Genomic DNA, 27,103 nt, shown 5'->3' with positions numbered 1-27,103 from the left:
TTAATCAATTGTATCTGTACATTGTCAGTTAACAGTTAACAGAAATGAATTGGTACTTTTCGTTAAATGGTCTTAAATTCTTATTTTAATTTAATTTTATATTTTTAAAGATATTATGAGAAATTGTTTTATTACTTTATTATTTTGATAATGTGACAAAAATGATTCTCAAAATTTAAAATGGCTTACATTTTCTTTTACTTATACTTTATAGATAGTAAATCTGTGTTTAGCCCATTGGCAGTTTATATTTATTTGTATTTTATTAACTAATTTCATTTTATATTATGTTTAATTTATATTAACTAATTTCATTTATTTAATTTCTTTTATTAAACTAAACTAAAGTGTGCTTTTAGTTTCAAAAGGAACTATTTTTTGCTGTTGCTGGCAATATAAAGAAAATAATGTTCTTTCTCAGGAAGGACAAATTCAATTGTTTAGTTTAGTTTAGTTTGGTGATTCAACATTGATAATACTAAGAAATGTTTCTTGAACACCAAATCATCATATCAAAAAGATCCTGAAGGATCATGTGACACTGAAGACCGGAGTAATGACGGCTGAACATTACAGGACTAAATTACATTTTAAAATATATTTACAGTTAAAATATAAAAAAAGTATTAAATATCAATAATATTTATTTTTTGTGTTGTCGTTTTATGTAAATGAAGTCAATTCACTGATAGATCTAAAGGGGCTTCAGTAAGCAGAATGTGACTCTGGAGCTTTGGCCCCATCTCCCTGGACTGCTGCTGCTGCTCACTGTGCAGGCAGAGTCAGACTCAGAGGTCTGGAATATCTGTTCAGTGACTTGTAGAGAGAGAGAGAGAAGAGGAGAGGAGGGGAAAGAAAAGAGGAGGGGGGCTCAAGAGGAGAGGAGTGTAATAGGAAACCAGTCCACCCTTCTCTCTCTCTCTCTCTTTACCTCTCTCAATCTTCTCAAGCTCTCTCTTCCCTGTCCCGCAGTTGGCCGGTTGGAATAACACCTCTCTTCACTCTCGCTGGGGAAGTCCACACAACACTGTATTTCTACACTGCGTCTGTGACTACAGCACTCACCCACTCTCTACTCAGTGAGGACAGCACGGCTTGGAAGCCTCAGAAGGTGAGTCCCGTTAGGGGCAGATGGGCTCCTGTGTGGACCGAACGGGACAGATTTAGGGGAGGGGGGCTCCAGGCTCAGGCTAACAGGTGCAGACACCCACCAGAGACAGAAAATCATAAGACCTCATGCTTCAGCCACTGAGAGAAGAGTCTATATATAAAAAAATGTTTATTGTAGAAATAGACACTCACATATATTGTTATTTCTGATCTTTGTTTTTTACACAAAAAAACAATGAGGATTTTTTTTAAAGACCTGATTATGTCCCAAAAATGTTTATCAGAAGTTAAAATAGCTTCATTTCAGTTTAGTTGTAATTTGTACTTAAATTTACTTGTATTTTTCTTACCCCATTAACATTTTTTATTAATTGATTTTGCTTGCTTTTAGTGAAATGCTACATTTAAATGTGTATTGCTTGTTTAAAAAAGTGATTTTTTTTTGGCTTTCAAGCAAATTGCATAGATGTGCTTTTAAACAAAATCTGATTTCTTGTCTAATTATCTATTTATTTATTAGTCATTTTCTTTATTCTTAGATATTGTGAAAAAGAGCTATACACTCAATTTGATCACTGTTATGTATTTTATGCATCCTGGGCAATCTTTTTTATAGATAGAGACATTGGGGAATCTGTGCTGTGTATCTCACAGACAGGACAGCAGTGAGTGAGAATGAGTCTAGGGAGTTTGAGACTTAAGACAGTGATGTTATTATTTTATAAGTGTGCCCTAAAGATAGTATCTGGGATTTGGTCTAATACAAAATGCAGTATTGAATGGGGACTTTTATTGTTGTCACATTGTGGTAGTGAGTGCATACCTGGCATTGTGTGTGTATGAGTTGGTGAATGACAGGGTGTGGTATGGTGATGGGCATCTCTCTTAAAAAAAAAAAAGGGGGCTGCACTTGTACTAAAGTACTTTTAGTACTCAAAATGTACTAAAAACACCAAATTACAAGTAAAATATGATGTTTTCTATATATATTTTTAAAGATTTGCAGAAGTCACGTTCAAACCAAAAATCTTTCTGTTGGTCAACGCAGTAAATTTGAGTGACCAACTTGAACCCGTTGCGAAATCAGTACTAGAAAATATTTCGGCCTCACTCAGAACTCATGGATTCCTATTGAAATGAATGGATTTTGCTAGCAAAAATTCACTGAACAAAGGTCGATGTGAGTTGCAAGTAAGCGACCAATTTCACCAGACGGATGATAAAATTTAGGGCTGCAAAACGATTAGTCATGATTAATTGATTCAAAATAAAAGTTTATGTTTACATACTATATGTGTGTGTACTGTGTATATTTATTATGTATATAAATACACGCACATACATGTATATATTAAGGAAAACCATGAAAGGTTTATATGTAAAATATTTATATTTATAATATATAATATGAAGTGTTCACATACCAATACATACAATGCAGGTATATACATGTGTGTGTATTTTAGTGCTGTCAAATGATTAATGGCGATTAATCACATCCAAAACAAAAGTTTTTGTTTACATAATATATGTGTGTGTGTGTACTGTATACATTTATTATGTATATATAAATACACACATGCATGTATAAATTTAACGTAAAATTGTATGTTTATATTTTACGTATTTAAATATACTATAAATTATACGAATATAAATATATACATGTAAATATTTTTTAAAATATATACTGTAAGTGTGTGTATTTATGTATACACATAATAAATGTACACACATATATTATGTAAACAAAAACTTTTGTTTTGGATGCGATTTATCGCAATTAATCGTTTGACAACGCTAGTGTATTTATATATACATAATACATATACACAGTACACACACACACACGTAGTATGTAAACATTAACTTTTATTTTGAATCGATTAATCACAACTAATCATTTTGCGGCCCTAATAAAATTGACAAACAAAATCTCACTGACTTATTTTAAATGGAGAAACCTGCAAAATATACAAAGATTTGAATATCACAGAGACTAGAAAACACATAGCAATGTTCTGGCAACCACCAAGAACACCCTCATGGCAGTTTTGCACAGGCAAGTAGAACTACAAATCAACATTCATACTGTATAATGGAATTTCCATAGCATTATTTTAGAACATCACAAAAGGCACTTAATTTCCTTCCATCTCTTTAACCTATTTTAGATGAGCTAGTAGGTGGCTGTTATATTCCTAGTGAGCAATAATTGGTTTTGACTGACACTTTCATAAGGAGAAAGATGGAAAGCTCATTACGCAGATAGGCATGACAAACACAAGATGATAAGCTTGAAGATAAACCGCTCGGAATGCGTTTCCAGGCTGCTGTGCTCCGAGCTGAAGCTGTATGAATGCGCATTATGACAGCTTTGATAGACGTTTGAGTTTATCAGATGACATGGTGATCCAGCTTGGATCGTGTTGTGGTTAAAAGCCAGTCAGAAATCAGCTCAAGACAGAATTCATTAGGAATCGGGAAATGTCAGTGAAATAGTTTTAAACAATTCAGCCAGATGTCATAGACTTAACATTTCCTCCAGAAATGTGAGAGGTGCTAACATAAAGTTTAATAGGACTACTTGTCCTAACCAGCCATGATGCAATAAAGCAAAACAATTCTGTGATTTATTTATTCGTTAATTTTAAATTAAATACCATTTTAGTTAGTTAGTACTAATCAGGCGCAATGTAACAAGCTATTTTTCTCAGAATTGCGTGATATAAACTCACAATCGTGAGTTATTATGTCAGAATTACGATTTATAAAGTCACAATTGCGAGACAAAAACTCGCAATTATGACTTTTTTCTCACAATTCCGAGTTTTTATCTCGCAATTCTGACTTTTTTCTCACAATTCCGAGTTTTTATCTCGCAATTCTGACTTTTTTCTCACAATTCCGAGTTTTTATCTCGCAATTCTGAGTTTTTTCTCGCAATTAAGATATGTTCATAAAAAGTCAGAATTGCAAGAAAAAAAGTCAGAATTGCGAGTTTGTATCACGCACTTATGAGAAAGAAAGTCAGAATTGTGAGATAAAAAGTCAGAATTGCGAGTTTGTATCACGCACTTATGAGAAAGAAAGTCAGAATTGTGAGATAAAAAGCAATTACCTTTCTAATTTTTTTTCCAGTAGCGGAAACGGGCTTCCATAGGCAAGAGACATAAAAGTAGCACTGGAGAAATTTACTGTTTAGCTGTCATTACAGAAAAAAAATACTTGATTAATGAATGCTGCGACTGACCAATCAGAATCAGAAGCATGGTCATTAGACACATAATTAATGAGGGATTATGTCTCATTTAAGCATTGTGATAATAGAAGCTTGAACATCAGCTCATGCTTAGTTTTGGCTCAGTGATTGATCTATGATGACTTTCACAGCTGTATATATGTCTGACCAGCACTAGAAAGCCATTACTGTCCAGAGAGCGGTAGCCTCCACCCAGCTTAAGAGCTTCTCTCCAATACATGCTGCCAAAGACATTTCGGCTCGCTGAAGTTTATCATATGCTCAAACAAACACACACACATGTATACTGTACACATACGCACCCTTGTAAATATGCACTCATACAAAACACCATTGAGACTTATTTATTCTCCTCATCACAAACACTCAGGCAAACACACTCTCACTTATAAACATATTCTACACAAACATAACAAACTCACAAACTGCTGTGGTACATATATTCTTGCATTAGTGTGGCGGTGCATCAGTACTAAGTGGGGGCGATAAAGTTACCATCAAATAACTAAAAATCACACAAATTACTCAAATTTATTGTGACACGAGGGTGAGTAAATGAGAGAATTTTCAATTTTTTTATGAACTTTCTCTTTAAATAAAAAGAAAAAAGAATTTTGATATGAAAAGTATTCATAAAAATGTGGCGCTCATGGTGTAAGGTGCTGAAAAACCAATGAAACACGTCAAAGATCCACATAGCAGGTGATCACATACAAAACAACTTAAAAAGTGCATTTGAACTGTGCAAACGGCATCCTAAGTGGTGTTTCCCTGCATTGCTGTTCACTGTGAACACACCCTATGCAGTGTGCTCATACCTCAGTGAGTCAGACATGCACTGTAGATGTCTTGTACAAAGTTCCTATCAATCTTTCACATGATTCATGTATAAGACATGAGCATTGAGACTGTGCTATTCTTACTCTGTTCTTTGTCCTTCTGCACTCTCTCTGCTACAAAACAAACATATTAATATATAATTATGAACCGCACGTATTCTTATTTTCCAAGAGCGTCCTGGTCAGAGAAGGCTGTCTGTTCTCCTTGGAGCATGAAGCAAGAGTTCTTCCACAGGAAATCAAACTTCTCCCCATGTATTATTGAACTTATGTTGTCCCATAATAGAATAGAGAGGAAAGAAACACAGGGGAGTTTCCATTCATTATTTTGTTAGAAATAAAAGCATCCATTTCTTTGAGCTCTCCCCTACACTGACATTAATTTTACAAGTCTTCCTCGTGTAAAGGTAAAATATTGACTCTGGCTGGACAGGAGCTATTGTTTATACAGCATCGGCTGATATCATGACTAAATGCATCAACTACATGACACTTTCTCAGCACTAATTAATTAAAAGACCCACAGCAGGCCTTTAAGGAAAATGACTGTTATGATATAAGTGTTGAGATATGTATTTTAACTTGCTGCTTTTGATACACTGTTGATTTAGCACTATATCAAAGCCATTTTTCACACAGAGAGTGGCTAAGGTCTCAAACGCAAAAAATGTTGAACTTTTAAAGGAATGTTGTGGGTTCAATAAAAGTTGAGCTTTATCAAAATATGCAGCATGAAGTCAATTACCACACATTTTCAATTGTTCATAGTTTGTAAAAATGCATGTGCTGTAATGCATTTGTAATGGAAGTCTACGGGGCAAGAAATTAAGCTAAATGAAGCTTGCATTTTTGTTTAAGCAATTTATGTTAATGTTTTCATACAAAATGTGCATTATTTGAGGTTTTACAAAGTGACTTTTTATGACAGCTAATTTACAAGTCAAATTAGCTTACCAATGTAATTCTTGTGATTTGCCACTTACATCATGTCTCTTTATATGATCATGACAGGAGTTAAAAATGAGAAAAAAATAGTATAACTGAACATGTAGGCTTAATAGTCTTATATTGATGACTGTTAACTCGCCTTGATTGTACATTTGAAACAGTGTGAATTTTAGCGTATATCCAGGTGTAATGCCTTGCCCCATAGATGTACATTGTAAGAGAATTATTGTAAATGCTATATATATCCTCCAAGTAAAAATATCTTCATAGTTTTCATAGACTGTATCTTGAATACACTTGTATTTTGTCTTAATTTTTCCCTCGTTTTAACTTGTACTTAAAATAAAAGACAAAATCTTGTGCTAAAATACATTCTTTGAAAACTAATCTTAATATCTTATGTATCTTTGCTTCTCAGGAAAATTTAGAATTTTTAGGTATCTAACATTAAAATCTATTTACATTTAAATAATTTAACTGATAAATTAGGCATAAATACTTGTTATTAGTGGGATTTTAAGTGTCTTATTCCTTTATGCAATCCACCTCTACCATCAAAGTGCATATATTATTTGCTCTCCATGTACTTTAAAAGTTCGGAAGTCTTTCTTTAAAATGTATTTGTTCCTCAGTACAACTCTTTTGTCCTCAACAGTTCCTTCACCTTATCTTTGCAGGTGGTCTGATCTGGGTGTCTCCTCAGCAGTCATGGGGAGGTCAGGAGCGCTCTGGGTTTGGTCGTTTGGGACGAGCATGCAGTTCTTACTACTCCTCGTCCTCTGTGTCACCTGCATCCATGGCCTTTTCCCACCACAGCCACGGGTCTTCCTGTCATTTCAAGGTAAGAATAGTTAATGTCAGACTTCAATCAAGGCATTTCCTTTTAGATGGGGGTTACTTTAATTACAAGAACCCTTTCTGATGACATCATGTCCTCTTCAAGTGGGGTCATCAGAGTGCTCTAAAGCAGACTGAGGGGTCTATTTGTTCTTCATTATGTCCCTGTGCCACTATCACGAGCTCTGAATGTGCTTCTTTGGCTTTGACAATGTGTTCAAAATGACTAAGGATTGGCTGAAGCGTTTACTTAGATATGCTTTTTATTGGTCTTTTGTTCATTGACTGGTTCATCTTCACATTCACATTACTTTTAAACTTTGTTGAACAATGTGGACATTTTCTGAAAGATTTGTATTTTTGGATTAGTTCATTTATGGCAAAGTTACATATAATTTGGGACACAGTCAAACCCTTTAATCTGATTAAACTAAAATCTGATTAGGGAAATAGTGAATACTTTTTGGGTACACACTGGACTGTTATTAAAAACATGACATTAGATTACTAGTTGAATGACATTTTTCAGATAAATGATTGAAAATATTTTTCCAGATCATTTTGTTTGTGAGTCACACAATACCGATTTAGCAGTTTTAGTTCCAGTTTAATTTCAATGTGTCACTATTGCAGATAGTTTAATGGTCTGCAGTGATAAACTTGCTTCAGTCTGAAGTGCTAAATATCATAGTGACATTGAATACGTTGTTTTGTTGTTGTTGTTAATATAACCACAGTATGACATAAAGCTTATATTATGTGCTTGAAACATTATCTCTGGGTGCTAACTCAAGAATAATGTTTCCATGACTTTGATCATTCTAATGGAAATGGCTGAGCTGGTCTCATATCAGATGTCAGATCTTTCCTCTTATCTGCTGCAGCACACATTTAATATAGTTGAGTAAGGGAATAGGCGGTGTGTCAGTGCATACGGCATCTAGATGGTCAGGTGTAGGATACCAGTTACTCTGCTTTCTGGAAAAACATGTTCACTTTAAGATGATTTCTTTTCTATCTTACTTTATATATATATATATTTTTATCTCGTATCTTTTCTATCTTTTGATATTCTAACTATTTTGTTGGTGTAAAATGGCCAGGTAGTAAGTAATCTTTTAAATATCCAGCTTAAAGGAACAGTTCACCCAAAAATTTCAATTCTGTCATTAATTACTCACCCTCATGTCGGTCCAAATCTGTACGCCTTTTGTTCATCTTCGGAACACAAATTAAGATATTATTGATGAAATCCGAGAGCTTTCTAAACCTCCATTGACAGCAATGCAACTGACACGTTCAAGACCCAGAAAGGTAGTAAGGACATCATTAAAACAGTCCATGTGACATCAGTGGTTCAACTTTAATTTTAGAAAGCTATGAGAATACTTTTTGTCTAACTAATCTGGCTTTAATTTGTAACAAAAATAAACAATTTTTTCTCCTCCATGTCAGTCTTTGACACGCGTTTATGAGTGTACCATGATGAGTAATTAATGACAGAATTTTGGGTGAACTATCCCTTTAAAACATATATACAAACTTCTTAAAACTTTCATCTTTGTTGGTTTCATACATTTCTGAAAAACATTTAAACCATTTTCTACAAAAAATGTCATGAAGTGTAACTATTAAGTATTATTATTTTTTTTCTTTTTCAAAAGTTAAAAGGTTAAAAATAGATAACCCATTTGACCTGAATATGTTAAAATAAAATGTATATAAATGTAAAAGATTTTGTCCACAGTTCTATTTACATTTTTTTTATATATTTTTTTATTTTATATATTTTTTACATGTAGATAATTAAACAACCTGGGCATTTTTGAGTAAACAACAATGTACTAAAGTTACTTTTAATTTACAAACCAAAAAACATTTTTCATCATTCAAGTTGTTGGTCTAAACTGCATTTTTAAGTGTTATTTATTTATTTTAATTAGATAGATCTGGACTAAATATTGAGCATCTTATCACTGACTCAAATATAAGAGTCCAATTTATGCTTTGTTCTTCAGTATTTGACATTGTCTGGATTTTTTTGTTTCTGGACATTTGTTTCTTGTTCTTACAAGTACGCACTGTTTCTACATGCTTTCCAGCTTTCTTATTCCTTTCAATCCATGTTCCCTAGTGCAGTCATCCGTCTATCTCTTATGTGCTGAAAAGAAAGCTTTGGTAATAGTGTCAGAGCAGACTGTGCCATGGAAAAACTCCGCTCAGACTCAAAGCATTCTGGAACGACTTTGCGTCTTTCTGAAGAACGCCACGTAACATGCTCTGTTTGACATTAACAAGAGCATCCTAAACAGCCGGCTGTCACTTTGCTGCAAACAAATTAAAGCCAGATTACTTAGAACTATTCAAGCCAGCTTCATCTTAGACTATGCGTCTTCACAGCAGGTGTGGATTTGAGTAATGTCTTTGTGCGGTTGAGATGGCCTCTGGAGAAGTCATTCATTCATTGTTTCATTTGAGAAATGATTTCGCTGGGTGATATAGCGTAAATACCAAAGACATTCTGATCATTGAAAAATCAGATGTGTTTGTATTTTGTCGAGTGTTTCACAGTAAATGAACAGTGTAATGTAAAGCCTGGGAATGTATCAACAGAAACGATTTACGAGGTCCTGGTTTGTCATCTACATGATTTAAACATCCCTTTAGTCCCTTAGACCTTCTGGATCATTTTCATCTTTCTGAGAGTTTTACAATAAGACAGATGTACAGGTTAAAAAATGTAAGTATTATAGCAAGCAGGGTCTGAATATGTCAGCTGGATTGGACTAGGAATGCTCCAGATGTTCTGGGGTATTTGAGGAGCTCCAGTAAAGCCACGTCTGAAAGCATCTTTATGGAGAGAGCTGGGAGCTTTGGGTGTCTCTCAGCATCCATGACTAGAGAAGGAAGCAGGAAGAAAAAAAAAATGGAGAAAGAAAAAACTAAATATTCCAGTTGAAGTTATTCCTTAATCAATAGCAGAATGGAAGCTAATTGAACAAATTAAGAAAATCTAAAGATAAAAATGCTTTCTGATGTCAATTCATAAGCACATTCTACTGAAAACTGTGTGCAAATCCCCAATTAATTTGTATGGGACGGTCTGTAAAGCTTGTCTTTGCCAACAACAGTAACAGCAGAACATAGCAAAGGGTCAGTTACTCTGTGATTTGAACCAAACTAACACCTTGTGAAAAAATAAACCTGGGTGATGAAGTTGGCGTCAGAATGTTTCACTGTTTAAACAGTTTAACAGTCTGGCGTGAGATCTTTTGAAACTCGAGTCTGAGGGAGTCTTTGCGTAAGGCAAGACGTTGAGAGCTTGTGTCGTGTCGAGAGGGGAGCTGCTGTCTCTGAAATTCTTCCTATCTCTGCCTAATAATCTGTTCATCCAATGGCCTGGCAAAAGAAACTCAGTAATAATAAACCATGATGAAGCTGAACCATGTCCGATGAATAATAATAAATGTCTGTAATATACAGCAATAAATAAGGGATAATGCATGATAATAAATCTCCCCTGAATAATCAGGATATTATTCAACAAACATGTCCCAGTCATATTTTAAAATAAGTAAAAAAATAAATAAAATATTACCGTCATGTATAAATATTATACAGTTGAATATATATATATATATATATATATATATATATATATATATATATATATTTGTGCTGTCAAACGATTAATCATAATTAATTGCATAAAAAATCAAAGTTTGTTTGCATAATATATGTGTGTGTTCTGTGTATATTTATTATGTATATATAACTGCACACGCGTACAGTATATATTTGGAAAATATTTACATGTATTTACATGTCTAGATTTATAATATATATTATAAATAAATATATTTAATATATAAACATAACCCATTTTTCCGAAATATATAAATGCATGTGTGTTTATTTATATATACATAATAAAGATACACAGCACACATAAATATATTATGTATCTTGGATGTGATTAATCGCGGTTAATAGTTTGACAGCACTAATATATATATATATATATATATTACAACCTTATTTTAATTACCAAAAGTTAAAAAAATAAATATGTATATGTATAAATATATATATATATATATATATATATAACTGTAAAATATTTCCTTCACATTCTGGTAATTAAAATAAGGCTGTAATGATAATTTAGGGGTAAAAATTTGCTTAATAATAGAAACAATGTCAAAACTCCCTCCCAAAAATCTTATTTGATGACTGCTAATAAAATCAACTTAAAAAAAATAAATGATTAAAGATAAAAGAATCAAAATCAAAATATAATGTAATAATCAAAATGTATTTTTTTTTTTCTTATTTCCCTTTCAAATTTGAGGTGAATTTTGATGAGGACATTCTCTCTGCAAATTTCAAGAGATTCATCCATTTAGATTTGTTTTTTACTCCTCCCAAACAATGCATTACAATTTGGGAGGAGACAGCCAGACATTTGCCAATTTCATGAAGTCAGCCTGATTAATAATGCATTGACTTCAATTAGGACACAATCGCAAACAGTTGGGTGTTAACTTGGCTCAGCCCCTTTGTAAGGATACTGTCTGTTTATCAGTTCTGACCAGAATCCACCCAATCCAAAATTTGGTTTAAACCACATGTGTGAACTTGAGCCAGGTAACCCAAGGCAACACCCTTTGCAAATACAGGAGATCATGCATGCTTTAAATGATACCCATGCTGATCTGTCCATGGGTGGTTTGTTGTGGTTTTTCAGTTAACTTTCAGAAAAGTATGGCATTTTAGGAATTCGTCATAAGGCATTCTTTCCAATCGTGAGACAAACACAAATGTTTTCAGCATCAACGTTTGCCCTTTAATGCAGCTTTTCCACGTGACTCCAACACGAGTAGTCTGACCTTCACGTTGTTTTACTAGCTATGTCAAACTCTGTTTATATCAGCTGACAGTTCTTTTCTTTGTTATTTATAAACTGATATTTAACAGCGCATCAACTGAGGCAAGTAATGTATTTCATAATATAATCCATGCTTTTAAAAAATAGAAGATGGAGAAGGCAGCTGTTTTGTATGGCATAGCTGGGTGTTTCCATGTCGGGACGGGAGTTCATCTATGACAAATTCATGCCAGTTTGCGTGCATGCACAAATTTACTCTTTCCACAAAAACACGCACCACATATTTTTGTCCTCGGATTGTTTTGGTCATATGCAATTATGCAGTATTAAAACACTTTTATCCTCCAGCAGGCCACAACTCAACATTTAAGAGCGCATGTGTGCCATATACTCGCACCGATGCCATAATTTGAGACTGTTAAGTCTTCAAACATTTATGAAAATACACACGGGAACTTTAAAAAAAAAAAAGCCTAATCTATGAAGGTCTGATTTTTATCTTAATTACAGTCCTTTACATTTGCTCAAACCCAGTCATGGCTAGGGTAAAACATTCTCTGAATTTTCTACCCCAGATATCACTTTCAGTATTAAACAATGTTGACCTCAGCCAACATCACATTCATCAGCTATAAGGTAACGTCTTAGGCATAAATCACTTCTGAAGTGATTGTGGCTGAAGCCCAGAAGTGTGATGCTGAACAATCCATTCAAAAGACTAAAACTTTGGTTTGACCATAATGATGATGTTCCTGCCCTGATACATGTGATATCTCACACTAAGTGTACATTTACACGACACAATTGACCCTTCGCAAAGTCCCACCCCCTTGTTGTTGCATCCGACATGCCATGGAGCTCTTACGACACACACCATGTTCTCACGCAGTGAAAAATACATCGCGGAGCAAAGAAGACACTGAAAACAAGCTGACAGACACGATACACGGCATGTTTGGTATGAAACAAAGCCTCTGCTTTCGTATTTGGTCATTTTATAAGCAATTCAAACCATAAATACTATTTTGTGGCTCTTTATTGTGCTGTAACAGATCACTATAGCACCTCAGTTCAAGTGGCACAGGAACCGATCATCTCTTCCTCTTTACTAGTTATAGCACAAAATAAACATTTAGTGAACATCAGAAAGTGTTTTGTTTCAATGGCGGAAAGATGTCTATACACACCATTTTTCAAGTTAAAGTCCACCAACAATAATCTACTCTCCTGTCTGGTTTGTTTGTCAAACAAAATGGCAGATTCACCATTATGATTGGTCAGATCGCCTGTCAATCAAACTCCTGGAGAAAGGTCAATTGCATTAAAAATGTAAAAGTTTTTCCTTTGGCTTATTTAAAAAGTTTCATGCACACGTGACAGCGTTCCCCATTCACATGGATACTCAAAAATGGCTAAAAACACTGTATTATGCATGTCAGGCCAGTAGTTAGCGATGTGACTGTGTTCACTTAGACTGGACACATTAGATGTATACGCATGATGTCACCAGTTTCACAAATTCACTTTTTTTATAGTTTACATAGACATAATAACAATATTGATTTAAAAAACTTCAAAAACTTTTGTTTTACATTTTCTGAAAAAGTTGTTAGCTCATTGCTAGGGTCTTGCTTTGGTTTTCTGGGTGGTTGCTGGGGTGTTGCTAGGTGGTCTCTAGGGTGCTTACATCACCATTCATAGGTGGTTTCTGTGGTGTTTTGAAGGTTTTCTTACTAGCCCAGTGTTTCTAAGGTGTTTGTTACTTTCTGCAAAACAAAACAAAACAAAAAACGAAATGAAAAGAAACAAAACAAAAAACAAAACAGAACAAAAAACAAAAACACCTTGCAGAATTATGTCTATTCAGCTGAAAAAGTAATCACTAGGCAAGTTACACACAGAAGTCTAATACAGTACTAACAGTCAATGCTGGGTGAAAGAACTGGTTATATCTTGCCTCTTGGTTGTGTCTGAGGTTAAGAAGTCAGGTTAGGGTAAGAATGAGGTCAGATAAACTATATATGGAGCGTCAGGCTGTTTCAAGTTGAGATCTACAGACCAAATTCTTTGAAGCTGTAAAATTGATTATTTTGGCTAAGGATAATAGCTATGAACATTGAACACATGTACAATATTAAGCCATGAACACACACAAACAGTGAAGAATGGTTGGGGAATTCCATTCTATACAAAACATGGCTTGTCGAAGCTGTCAGCAGTGGCATATTAAGGCCAACAAATGTGTTTATCTGCAGGCTATGTCTAGGTTAACTGTAATGATCGAGTTAGAGTTTAGACCGCAGTGCTCAAGGCAGACAATTTCGGTGCTCTTTCTTCGCCTCCATTTCACCTCTGCCTCTGCCTGAAGGTCTCTCACTCACCTTTTTAACCTGGGTAAATATCTCTGTTTGCCTGCAGATACCATGAACAATCCATGTCTGCCAATACTGAGAACAACCGGTCATAACGGTGGAATTAACATGTGTTTTCTACTCTATTGATTCATGCTAATGTATTTAAGAATTGTTCCATGGTTTTATCCTCCTAGACTTTCTAAGCCTTTTATGCTATTCTGTTTGCTCAAACTGTGCAAGTCTACGGCTTTGAAAAGAATGTATAAAGCCAAATATGGTTTATGGTTTTAAAGGTTTTCCAGCTGAGTGGCCAAAACTCTAAATTGTAAAAGGAAAGAGGTTGGTTAAAAAGGAAAAGAAAGGAAACATTGGCGCAATGGAGTAGACAGATCCTTCCTGTGTTCTTTTATATACAAATGCGAATTTCATTTTCAAAACGAGTCTTACTTTAGTCTACATGTTTGTGTTCCCTTGGATGACTCCAAATTACACTTTGTTGCCTTTCAATATTAAGTCTGCATGGTTACAGAAGAAATGACCAAAATACAAACTATTTAAAACTAACTGAGTTTCATGAGCGATCATGAATAACCCCGAAATAAAAAGAAAGGGATAGTTCACCCAAAAACGAAAATTACTCACCCTCATATTGTTCCAAACCCATAAGACCTTTGTTCATCTTCAGAACACAAATTAAGATATTTTTGATGAAATCCGAGAGCTTTCTGAGCCTCCATAGACTGCAACGCAACTTTTTAATAAGGACATCATTAAAATTGTCCATGTGACATCAATGGTTCAGCCTTAATTTTATGAAGCTATGAGAAATCTTTTTGTGTGCAAAGAACAAGTATGAGTAATTAATGACAGAATTTTCATCAGAATGTTTTGGGAGGAAATTTTGGGATACAATTACAATTTTCGTGAGATTGACCCTAGTCTTTCCATTGTCACTGTTTTAGGTAAATCAGCATGCAACACTCTGTGCGTGCATGTTTATGTATAAGTGAGGGGTGCCTCATGTTAAGGTGAAAGGTCATGGGGGGCCCGAGGGGATCGGTGACAGGTGAAGATGTAGCCATGTGCTAATTGGGGCAAAGCAGCCATTAGCGTGATGGGTAGGTTAACGTGTAAAGTTACAGCTCCTGTGGAGAACCCTGTACGGTGCCAGAGAAATACAGCACTGTAACCGAGCCCGATCTGACGCAGAGAGATACGGAGGATCTAAGACTGCTGATAAACTTCAGTGCTGCCAAGAGGGCTACCCCATCTGAACTCTGTGCTAATATTATGCTATCTGAAGCAGAAATCTGACAGAACTGTAAAATATATTACCAATAAATGTGAATTAAAGCCCAATCATTTCTAATCATATTTAAACAGGAAGCATCTCTTTCCCTTGCAGACTTTCTAAATGACCTGCCTTGTCCTCTGTTGACTTCAACAATTTAATTAGTAAAGTTGAATTATTCATTTTCTTAGCAGGCTGAAAATATTAAGCCATTTTTTTTTAATGCATTGCATGCTTTGTGAATGTTTGTGAGGGTTCATGTGACATACTCAGTTCAAAAACATTATTATCAGGGGCGGTTCTAGACCACAGTAACTGGGGGGGAGGGGGGGGGCAGTTGTGCTTTTAGGGGGCACAATTTTAAAATGAATCTTAACCTACTTTAAGTATTATTCATTCAGTCATTTTTTCACCATGTCATGTATCACTGCAATCTCTAGCCATTTCAAATCTATAACAATTGCAACTAAAATGAATGTTTAATCATGTTTCATTTATTTGACAAATAATTTTGTATTGTAGTGTCGGGGCATCATTTTTGAGGAGGCACGAGTGAGGGGGGGGGGGGGGGGGGGGTTCTCATGCTTGTCATGTGACACACAGCAACCACAATACCACTGTATAACTGATATAGGCTTGTTTTATTAATTTTTACATTTTTATTTGAAATATTCCCAAAATATATCAGGAAATATCTTGATTCTCAAATATGTGTAAGTAAATGCATTTTGCACCTTTATATATTGTTAGTTGATCTATAATAGGCGATGGGCAAAGTAGCCCACATATGGGTGTCATATACCATAAAATATTTTTAATACGACTGACTTTGTATTTAATGGGAAATTAATAAAAACATTGTAAGCACAAATTATCCTATAATACTTTAATTGTACAAAAAGAGAGCAAAGAACATTTTCACTTCAGTCCAGCAAGTTCAAGCACTCTCAAAAACTGCCTGTTTACACTGTGAAATGAATATCTTATTTACATTCTTACATCTTCACTTTGTTATTTCTGATGAGAGATTTAGTCAGAGAATTCAGTCAGCCAGCGCACACAGTGACGAAACAGCGTGTTTCAGCGATGACTCATCTGAACGCCTCTGATTGGTCCTTGCATTCATAAACTCAACAGAATCGTATGTGATTGGTTATAATGTGCGGTGCTTTAAAAACATGTGTCTCTGGCTCTGTGCCAGCCAGCGAACGCAGATTTGAATTTAGCAGCTGATTATGTTTTTCTTTTTATATATATTGTTTACAGGACAAACTGCGCATTTCACCCAAAATTGTTTGGTGTGATATGATTCCAAATTTAGGGGGGCCAAGATTGTTGACAGGGGGGCACTGCAATTAAATTTACAATTAAAAATGATAATTCAATATTAAATAATACTAAACTTCAATCATTTTATTTCAGGAAACCTTTTTATTTATTTATTTTTTACAATTGTAGAAAAAGCTCTGTTTTATATTCCATTTTGTTTTTGAGAATCTTGCTTCAAAGGTACTGAATCATTTTTATTAAAGTTTATTATTTTTATTATTATTATTATTAAATGATGTATTTTAAGGAAATTAATTTAGCTAGAGTCTAACACTCAAAATATGCCACAAACAAGGGCTGTATTATCAATTTTATGACACTTTTATACACACAATGAATATGAAAACTTGCATGCAGGTCTTCTTCCCCTCTGCCAGTATTTATAAATGCTTATTGAATGAGAGTGCTAGTGTATTTGTGTATGTGTGAGTGTGTATGTGTGCATTCTAAGGGCAGGAGGAATGTGGCCAGTGTCAAGAGGACAGACTGTGCTGTGTGACGACTTGAGTTGACGAGTTGAGATTCGTTGAGCGCATCTCAGCCTGCTTCCTGTGTTCACCTGATCATCCTAAATCAAAGTTTCTCACAGTGTCTGTAGAAAAATCAAAGCCATAATGGTTGCCAGGGTGTTTTGGGTGATTTCTAGGCACTGTTATTTTAATATTATTTATACTATTATAATATTTAGCTTTTATTTTGATATTTTCAGTTTTCATTTTAAATATTTTTTTTTTGCATTTTTATGTGATTTGTCATTTTTATTAGTTTTATTATCTTATTAGTTTAGTATTTATATTACATTTTTAATTTCGGATTTAGATTGAATAATTTTAGTACTTCAGGTTATTTACATCTTTCCCAGTTTTATTTCAGCTGAAAAAATAAGGCAAAAATACATAATACTTACTGGTTATACAACTAATAAAATAGCTTTTTCAATGTCAATATATAATACTTAAGCTTACAGGTTTTAAAAACTGTAATCCTAATTATGATTATAACCCTAATGGTACTTTAGCAAGTACCAATCATTTGGTCTTACAGCATGATAGATCATGCCACTGAACCAGGGCCAAAGATATTGTGAGCTTTAATGAGGATGACGTATATGGTTGCCTGGACAGAGGCTTTGAGTCTACGAGTATGTGTGAAATCACTTACACATCACATTATGTGAGTTTAACCATGCAGAACCAAACCAAAGAACCATGTTATTGTCTACACAGCGGCAGCTTTTGAAAGGGGTTTAAAGTCATGTCTTGAAGGCCAGAGGCACTCCATCTTCATGAAGAACATGAGTTCTGGGTACTCCAGCAACACTGGCACCAGTAGTGTTCTGAATGAATGGGACATTGCCTTTATATTTGCATACAGTTAATTTATGCACACCAGCTTTTAGCTTTCAGGCAATGAGGGGAAAGTTAACAAAAGCTGCGGCTGTAATTGGAACTTAAGCCGGTACAGCAAAGTCAATGGAGCCTAGAAAACTTTGGCTCGAGTTTTATAACTCCAATTAGTGTCTCTCAGCAGGTTCATGCAATCGTTTGTCCACATGGTGTTGGTTGTGTTATAGACCTGATAATCCTTTGACATTCTGAGATTTACATCAGAGTTGTCCCAAAATTCACTATACAGGTCCTTTTCAAAAAATTAGCATATTGTGATAAAGTTCATTATTTTCTGTAATGTACTGATAAACATTAGACTTTCATATATTTTAGATTCATTACAACACAACTGAAGTAGTTCAAGCCTTTTATTGTTTTAATATTGATGATTTTGGCATACAGCTCATGAAAACCCAAAATTCCTATCTCAAAAAATTAGCATATTTCATCCGACCAATAAAAGAAAAGTGTTTTTAATACAAAAAAAGTCAACCTTCAAATAATTATGTTCAGTTATGCACTCAATACTTGGTCGGGAATCCTTTTGCAGAAATGACTGCTTCAATGCGGCGTGGCATGGAGGCAATCAGCCTGTGGCACTGCTGAGGTGTTATGGAGGCCCAGGATGCTTCGATAGCGGCCTTAAGCTCATCCAGAGTGTTGGGTCTTGCGTCTCTCAACTTTCTCTTCACAATATCCCACAGATTCTCTATGGGGTTCAGGTCAGGAGAGTTGGCAGGCCAATTGAGCACAGTAATACCATGGTCAGTAAACCATTTACCAGTGGTCTTGGCACTGTGAGCAGGTGCCAGGTCGTGCTGAAAAATGAAATCTTCATCTCCATAAAGCTTTTCAGCAGATGGAAGCATGAAGTGCTCCAAAATCTCCTGATAGCTATAGCTGCATTGACCCTGCCCTTGATAAAACACAGTGGACCAACACCAGCAGCTGACATGGCACCCCAGACCATCACTGACTGTGGGTACTTGACACTGGACTTCAGGCATTTTGGCATTTCCCTCTCCCCAGTCTTCCTCTAGACTCTGGCACCTTGATTTCCGAATGACATGCAAAATTTGCTTTCATCCGAAAAAAGTACTTTGGAGCAATAGTCCAGTGCTGCTTCTCTGTTCAAAAGTGGCTTGACCTGGGGAATGCGGCACCTGTAGCCCATTTCCTGCACACGCCTGTACACGGTGGCTCTGGATGTTTCTACTCCAGACTCAGTCCACTGCTTCCGCAGGTCCCCCAAGGTCTGGAATCGGTCCTTCTCCACAATCTTCCTCAGGGTCCGGTCACCTCTTCTCGTTGTGCTGCGTTTTCTGCCACACTTTTTCCTTCCCACAGACTTCCCACTGAGGTGCCTTGATACAGCACTCTGGGAACAGCCTATTCGTTCAGAAATTTCTTTCTGTGTCTTACCCTCTTGCTTGAGGGTGTCAATGATGGCCTTCTGGACAGCAGTCAGGTCGGCAGTCTTACCCATGATTGCGGTTTTGAGTAATGAACCAGGCTGGGAGTTTTTAAAAGCCTCAGGAATCTTTTGCAGGTGTTTAGAGTTAATTAGTTGATTCAGATGATTAGGTTAATAGCTCGTTTAGAGAACCTTTTCATGATATGCTAATTTTTTGAGATAGGAATTTTGGGTTTTCATGAGCTGTATGCCAAAATCATCAATATTAAAACAATAAAAGGCTTGAACTACTTCAGTTGTGTTGTAATGAATCTAAAATATATGAAAGTCTAATGTTTATCAGTACATTACAGAAAATAATTAACTTTATCACAATATGCTAATTTTTTGAAAAGGACCTGTATATGTATATATGCAAGTTTTTTGTGTGTGTGTGTGTGTTTACATAACATTGTATTCTTACTGACTATTTTTATATGTATGATTTATAAAATAAATAAATCATTTATTTATTTATGAATTAAACATATATATTAGGGCTGTCAAGGAATTTAAAAAAATTCAGATTTCTCTAAATAATTGCACCTAACATTCAGTTTTTTTCATAAAATGTAACAAAATTATATTTTCAGACTCAATGCATCTTAAAGGGGTCATGACATGAGAAATCAAATTTGCCTTGATCTTTTGGCATATAAGAGGTCTTTGTACCAAACATCCTCCAAGTTTCAACGGTTAAAACATCCTCCTCATTATAAACAAAGCATTTTAATCAAGCTCCAAAAATGGCTCGTTTTGGATCTGAGGGGCAAGGTGACGTCACCTGGGCACAGTCGTTTGCATAAACACTGGCTCCAGAGTAAGACATCGACGAATAGTCTTCTTCTCACCATAGGCCCCGCCCACTGGAATTCCCTCGGTTAACGGCTGACACTTGATCACGCTAAATTCGAGTGTTGCGAGTAAATGATTTCATATTGCTTTGTCTGGAAATGACATTTTTTTTATCATGTTGTCAAAACACTCACATGCAATAGCGAGAGGCGGGGCATTGATACTGTTTCCTATGCAATGACGTTAGCCAATCATAACAGTGGCCGATTCCTGACAAGCCTTAAAGAACCCGCCCCTTAAAACAGGTCATTTTAGACAGAGGGTCAGAATGAGGATTGAAAATAATCCTTTTTCCACATATTTATTTGTTTTTTGTGCAAAACAACTTTATTAACATTATAAGTAGGCTATACTTGAAGGAATAATAATAAAAAATCCATGTCATGACCCCTTTAATGCAGAAACAAGGTCGTTCAAAATCATTTTAATCATACAGACTGGTTAAATACGTTACGGCTGCCAGATTGATTGATTTAATTTGTTTTACTTTCAAATTACATGGAAAATCTGAGCTCAGGTCTGAAATCAGTTGTAGTGATTATAATCTGAAAGCAGGCTGAATTTTGGTTAAAGCATTAGAAGCCGAGACAGAGGCGCATGCAGCGATTCAGAGCGACATTAGTGGGCAACCTAAACCAGACATTTGGCATCATGACTTTAAAATCAATCCAGCTTCTCTCGTAAAAGAGCTCAGCTGATACGAATCTGTTTTTAATATTCTGTCCAAGAGCAAACATGCTCCTTGTAAGGCTAACAGACTGATGGTATTCTGCAGCTCTAAGAAGTTGATGATATTGTCACCAGGCCAATTCATATTCATTTAACAGATGAGAGCATTAGATTAAGATTTACTCACATTTACTGACATTTAAGAGTTTGTTGTTGTTTTCAACTTCATGCATATTGTCTCCCACAGGCCACTGTAATCCCAGAACTAGCCATAATCATATTATTTATTCAAGAACAATTCTACAATTGTTTAATAAAGCTACATTCATTGGAATGCAACAGCTGATATCTTCATTTGTTTGACAGGACTAACTTAGGCTATTTACATTTTTTTGTCACTGTAGTATAGTGGATTCATGAACAAAGCAAAACCAGTATTGACAACAATGGGCTGGTAATGGGCTTAGCAAAGAAATATGGATTATCTGATCCGTGTCAAGGTGAATGTGTACTCATTAAACTCTTAAATCTACCAGCGTTTCTCTAATCTTGTAACCTTGTGCCCTGTACATCCAGTATGGATTTCTCTATGGAAGCTTCTCTTTTATGATCAAACATTTGGTCTTGCATGTCTCCTCTGAGCAGATCGAGACCCATAGACCTCTCGTGTTGTTTAATAATGGATGTTTAAGAAGTTTCTTAGCACAAAAAGGCTTTGTTCCAGTTCTGCTCCATTGCGCTGTATAAATGAAAACAAAAAGGTTGTGAGTGGAATGAGGAAGAGGAGACTCATCTATAACCAGCTAGCATGGTTCATCTCTTGGTAGGCTGCTCAAAGCTTGTTCATATTAAAGGTCTGAAAAAGATCATCTTGTTCACATTGCTAATGGAGTAACCTTTTTTCTGTTACTATACTGGGTTTATTTTAAGTTAGTTTTGGTGCCAGTGACCCTTAAATCTAAAATAGGCAGCTACTTTTGTTTTGTTTTCTGTTTAATATATTTTAAAATGTACATTTTTCCTGATGGTCATTACTCCAGACTTTAGTATTAAAAAATACTTCAAAAATCATTCTTAAAATAACTAGTTTAAGGGCAAAAAAAAAAAAAAAAAAAACTGTAAAGAGTGTTCTTATAAAAACACTCACTCAATAAAAAAAATTAAATTAAAATAAATAAATGTCATTGTAAAAACAAAGCAAAGGATTCAAATGTTATCGGAAAAATATTTATTGTTATTTTATCCACTATAAGAAAATTAAATATTAGATTAGTATTTATTTCAAAATAAACCTAGTCCCAAATTGGCTTCATCAGCTATTTGCAAATTTGTTTCAAAAAGGTAATAACCTCTCATTAGAATAAAAAATAGAAAATGAAAAATGAAACTGTTATCAGTAAATGTAGTAATACAGTAGTATCAATATATGTTTTTACATGTAAAATTAATTCAAAATTTTATATAAAAAAATGAATGAATTAAATTAAATTAAAATAAAAATGAAGTAATTAAATGTTAAATTTTACACTTTTTTTTCAAGGATCCCACATTCTAATTTTGAAACTCTGTCCTACACATAACTGTTTTATCCTGTGGACTACGAGTTCGAGGTGTTATTGCTACTTGCTTTCAGCAATGGAAGAGCTCTGTTCCTTTCACAGCTAATTTAAAGGGAAGCAAACTGCAACTTTCTGGTTTTGACTACACAAGCTCATAAACGACTTATCCACATATATCAAATATCAAATCCACTGAAGAGCTCAGGAAAAGGACCAGACATAACACTTCAGGGGAAAACGTTCCCAGCACTTCTCCGCAATACAACCCTTCCAGAAAACGACACCATCGCCAGTTTAAAGAGCACCCTGCTGGGCAAACAACACTAGCCATGTCATGGACAACTGTATCTACAAAGCAACACCCAGAATGTGTCCTTCAGGACCAATCCTACTAGGATGTGTGGCGAACATCTTCGTGTTGATCTTCCTGATTTAACCATGCAGGAATGTGGTCAAACCCATGACTAATACAGCATGTATGTTGGGGAATATCACAAACAAAATGTATTTATTATCAAAATCCCTCTTGATGTGATTTAGCCTGAGGTTTAAAGTTACATATTGAACTTTAAAATATGGAATATGGCTTTGATTTGCTTGACGTTGATTCATATTCATCATGTGTGCTGCTTTTGACTGTTGACAGTGAGCTTGATTGCTGGAAGCAGTCGAACTCAAAGCTTCTCTCAGAAGATTTAGTCTGGGTTGACGTCTGCCGACTTTCCACGATGTAGCATAACTGCGCATTCTTCATCTTATATCAGGACCCTCATCAATATTCTCTTGACATTAGTCATGATTGGACTAATTTATGTTTTTAAATGAATAATATGCTTTAAATTGTGGTTTACCTTTACAAAAATTCTTATGTGGTTTGTAATTCCCTTTCACTGATGACTCTTAAACTAAGCCCACATCAAAATTGAACTGCGGGGTGATAACCTTTATTTACAAATTAGGCTATGTCAAGAGTGCAAAAAGACACATCTTTTAGACATCTTCTTGAACAGCTTTGAGCTATGAATGAACATGACGAAACTGCACCGGCAGCATTTAGTTTTCTTTACAGTACATTAACAAAAAATCATCGTTATTACAAAAAATATGCAGTTAATAAGTTATCAGTCTAAAACAGGGCTCATGGGGCGCGCGGTCCGGAGCACTGTATGACTGATGTAGGCTATCAGTTTAATTGAACTTTACTCCAAAAATATGAATGTACCTGGAAATAATTTTATCTTTAACGTGTTCGTTTATGTCCAATATTTAGTGTTAAACTGTTGCTCTTTAAAATAAATCTACTTTTGATTTTCACCTTGATTGATTTTTAGACTGATAACTTCCACAGCAAACTTGTTACAGTAGGACGCACGGTCCTAATAGCCATCTAGACTATGAATTCTGTATCCGAATATGAACTAGCCGTTTTAAATATTTTATATTTAACATGTTACTTTTTCAGTATGTTTGAAAGTATATTATTTTAGTTATTGGTACTTCCAGGCTCACTTTCTCTCTCATGCACGCGCGGTTTAAAATCACCAAATAGTTATGAAATAGCTTATGACAAGTACAGAGAGTCTCTCTCTTGCCCCCACCCACCCATGCACGTTAATATCGTGTATCGGCGATCTCACAGGCTGGCGATATGACGATATGAAAAATGACCATATCGCCCAACACCTCTGTCCAGCATAGCACTATATGAAACACAACTCACACAGAAGTCCATTTTAAACCAAAACCGTTGGTCAGTGTGGCAAATTGACGTGACCAAATTATACACGAGTGAAAACATTTTGTTCCTCATTCAACTCTTTCGATCGCTCCGATTTCTATTGAGATGACTATATTTCACCCACTAAGTTTTGCAGACCAATGGCAAAAATTACCATACCTTAACAATGAACTTTGGAAGAAATCCATGTTTTTGAACTAATCACTTGAGTTAATAACTCCATAAATCACTCGTATGGTTTTTGTCCCTAAATTAATCTGTATTTCGTACAGTATTGATGCTAACCTACAGACGAATAACTGAAAATCCCTACAACTAATGCTTTTTCACAAGAAAGCATCGTTGGGACAAGAATGCTGGCTATCATTTTAAACTGGATTTTTATTTTTATGCACATTCTTATTAGTCATTGACCCATATATATTATGCAATCCTATTTGTCATACTGCAATATCACATGGTATATGAAAACACTGCCTTTTCAAAAGCATTCAGACTCTAATTAAGTCTCATTTTGATGAAGCTGTCAAGCTTCTCTTGCAGTATGATGCAATCAGTGTTGCTCTGTGAGGTGCACCCTTCAGCTTGGGAGAAAGTTCATGATTCCAAACACAGGGCCAAATTAACACTGCAGTGGCTCATCAACAAAAAGATGAATGTTCTCCATTGATGCCGTGTCGCAGTCAAAGCCTTGATCCCAGTCCAACTGGCCTGGCACAATTTGAAAACTGCATTACATAAGCGCCATCCAACTAACTCAAGCTACCTAGAGTGAATCTGCCTAGAAAAATGTGTAATGTAAAAATAATGAAATCTGAGTTTAAACGCACACCTCTTGTTGCTGTTATTTCTCAATTTGCATACTGTATATAATAAATAAATTACAAGACCGGAATTACAGTCTTCGCTATATGTTAGTCACTCAAAAGTATAAACGTTCACACGAAGTGCAGTGTTCATGGGATAGTTCACCCAAAAATGAAAATTCTGTCATCATTCAAGTAGTTCCAAACCTGTGTGAATGTCTTTGTTCTGCTGAACACAAAGGAAGATATTCTGAAGAATGTGGGAAACAGGGCAGCTCTGGGGCACCATTGACTTCCATAGTAGCTTTTTCCCCCTGTTTTTGGTGCCCCAAAACAGCCTGCTACAAACTTTCTTCAAAATATCTTCCTTTGTGTTCGGCAGAACAAAGAAATTCATACAGGTTTGGAACTACTTGAGGGTGAGTAAATGATGACAGAATTTTCATTTTTGGGTGAACTATCCCTTGAAGTGTTAAGTTGTGTTCCACTGAAGTGTTAAGTTTTAGTGCACAGTATGTTCCCCCTATCTGCCCTCACTGAGAAATGTGCTGAGTGACCTTTGAACTTAAGTCTAATATTATTTTACATTTAGCGTAAATTAGATAATCGTTCTGTTGTATCCCCTCGTGGAAACCCAAATATGAAATAAACTACATAATGATCCCTAATCGCATTATTTGCAGGTGTGATAGCACCTAGCTGTCAGTTAGAAATGTTGATGTGTGTCTAAGTATGATTCATGTTTTCAGGGCTCAGGGGTCAGGACAGGCGGACATAAAACACCACAGAATCCCCCTGAAAGGGGGAACGTGTGTCCGTTTATCTGTGGGGTGGGAAGGTCTTGTGAACGTTTCCCACTGTGCTGTCTTTTACTTACCCGCATGTAGATTAACAAACACTGCCTCAAATTCACATGAGGAATTCTTATAGAACGACAGAAAATATGAAAGTCAGATTCAACAAAATGGCACAAAAAAAACAGTTTGGGCTTAATAATTGTTTAACCTAACACACTCAAACTAAACCTTTATTTACTCTACTTTTCAAAATTTGGTATAAGTAAAAATTCTTTTTTTGAATAGAAATGAATAATTTTACTATATAATAGGATAGGATGCATGAAATTGATCAAAAGTGAAAGTGAAGACATTTATAATGTCATAAAAGCTGCCATTATGAAGAATTTCACATCTGGGAATATTTTGTGACGCACACACATCAACAAAGAAACTTAACCTTAAGTTACTTAAAAACGTTTGAGCAACACAGCATTTTTATATTAGACAGAACCTGAAACAGAAGCTGAAATGTGCTGAAATGAAAGGCTCACCTAACAACGCAATTTTCCAAAAAGAAAATCTTATGAAAGTCTCTAAATGGCATAAGTCTGCTGAATGGGGTGAAATGGGATTTTGTGATTTCTGTCTGAGGTTACAGAAGCTGCATGTTTCTAATTAGTCTCCTGAAACCTAACCAGAACTGGGATTTCTCTCTTTCGCTCCAGCATTTGAGGTATTTTTTTAATACTTATTTCCTCACATATGCTTCCTCGACCGTTTCTTCTGCAACGTTATGTCTTCATTCACCTCCGTCTAGTTCTCATGCACTCATTTAAATTTTGCCCTGATGAGTTCTTTGAGTAGTATAAATGCCACTCTTATCTTACTGAGATGCTATCGGTGGCGCTTTGAAGCCTGGCTGATGTAATCTGTTGCCCTCTGCACATCTCTTTATTAAAGCTACATTAGAATGACGAGTTTGACAAGGCCCTCTCCAC

The 27,103-nt window shown here is 35.3% G+C and overlaps 1 protein-coding gene across 1 annotated transcript in view; it reads left to right on the top strand.

Moving 5' to 3' along the window:
- The first annotated feature begins 970 nt into the window (after nt 1–970).
- Nucleotides 971–27,103, top strand: part of LOC306861274 (semaphorin-3C-like) — a 53,441-nt gene continuing 27,308 nt past the window's right edge. The window contains exons 1-2 of the mRNA XM_079403458.1: nt 971–1,111; nt 6,837–7,000. Of these exons, the coding sequence (XP_079259584.1) occupies nt 6,868–7,000 (133 nt within the window). The 5' untranslated portion in view covers nt 971–1,111; nt 6,837–6,867. The remainder of the gene's footprint in view (nt 1,112–6,836; nt 7,001–27,103) is intronic.

The sequence above is a fragment of the Barbus barbus genome (genome assembly GCF_936440315.1).
Source record: "Barbus barbus genome assembly, chromosome: 42".
Lineage (NCBI taxonomy): Eukaryota > Metazoa > Chordata > Actinopteri > Cypriniformes > Cyprinidae > Barbus > Barbus barbus.
The sequence above is the reverse complement of the archived record's forward strand: the minus strand, read 5'-3'. Positions and strand labels throughout refer to the sequence as shown.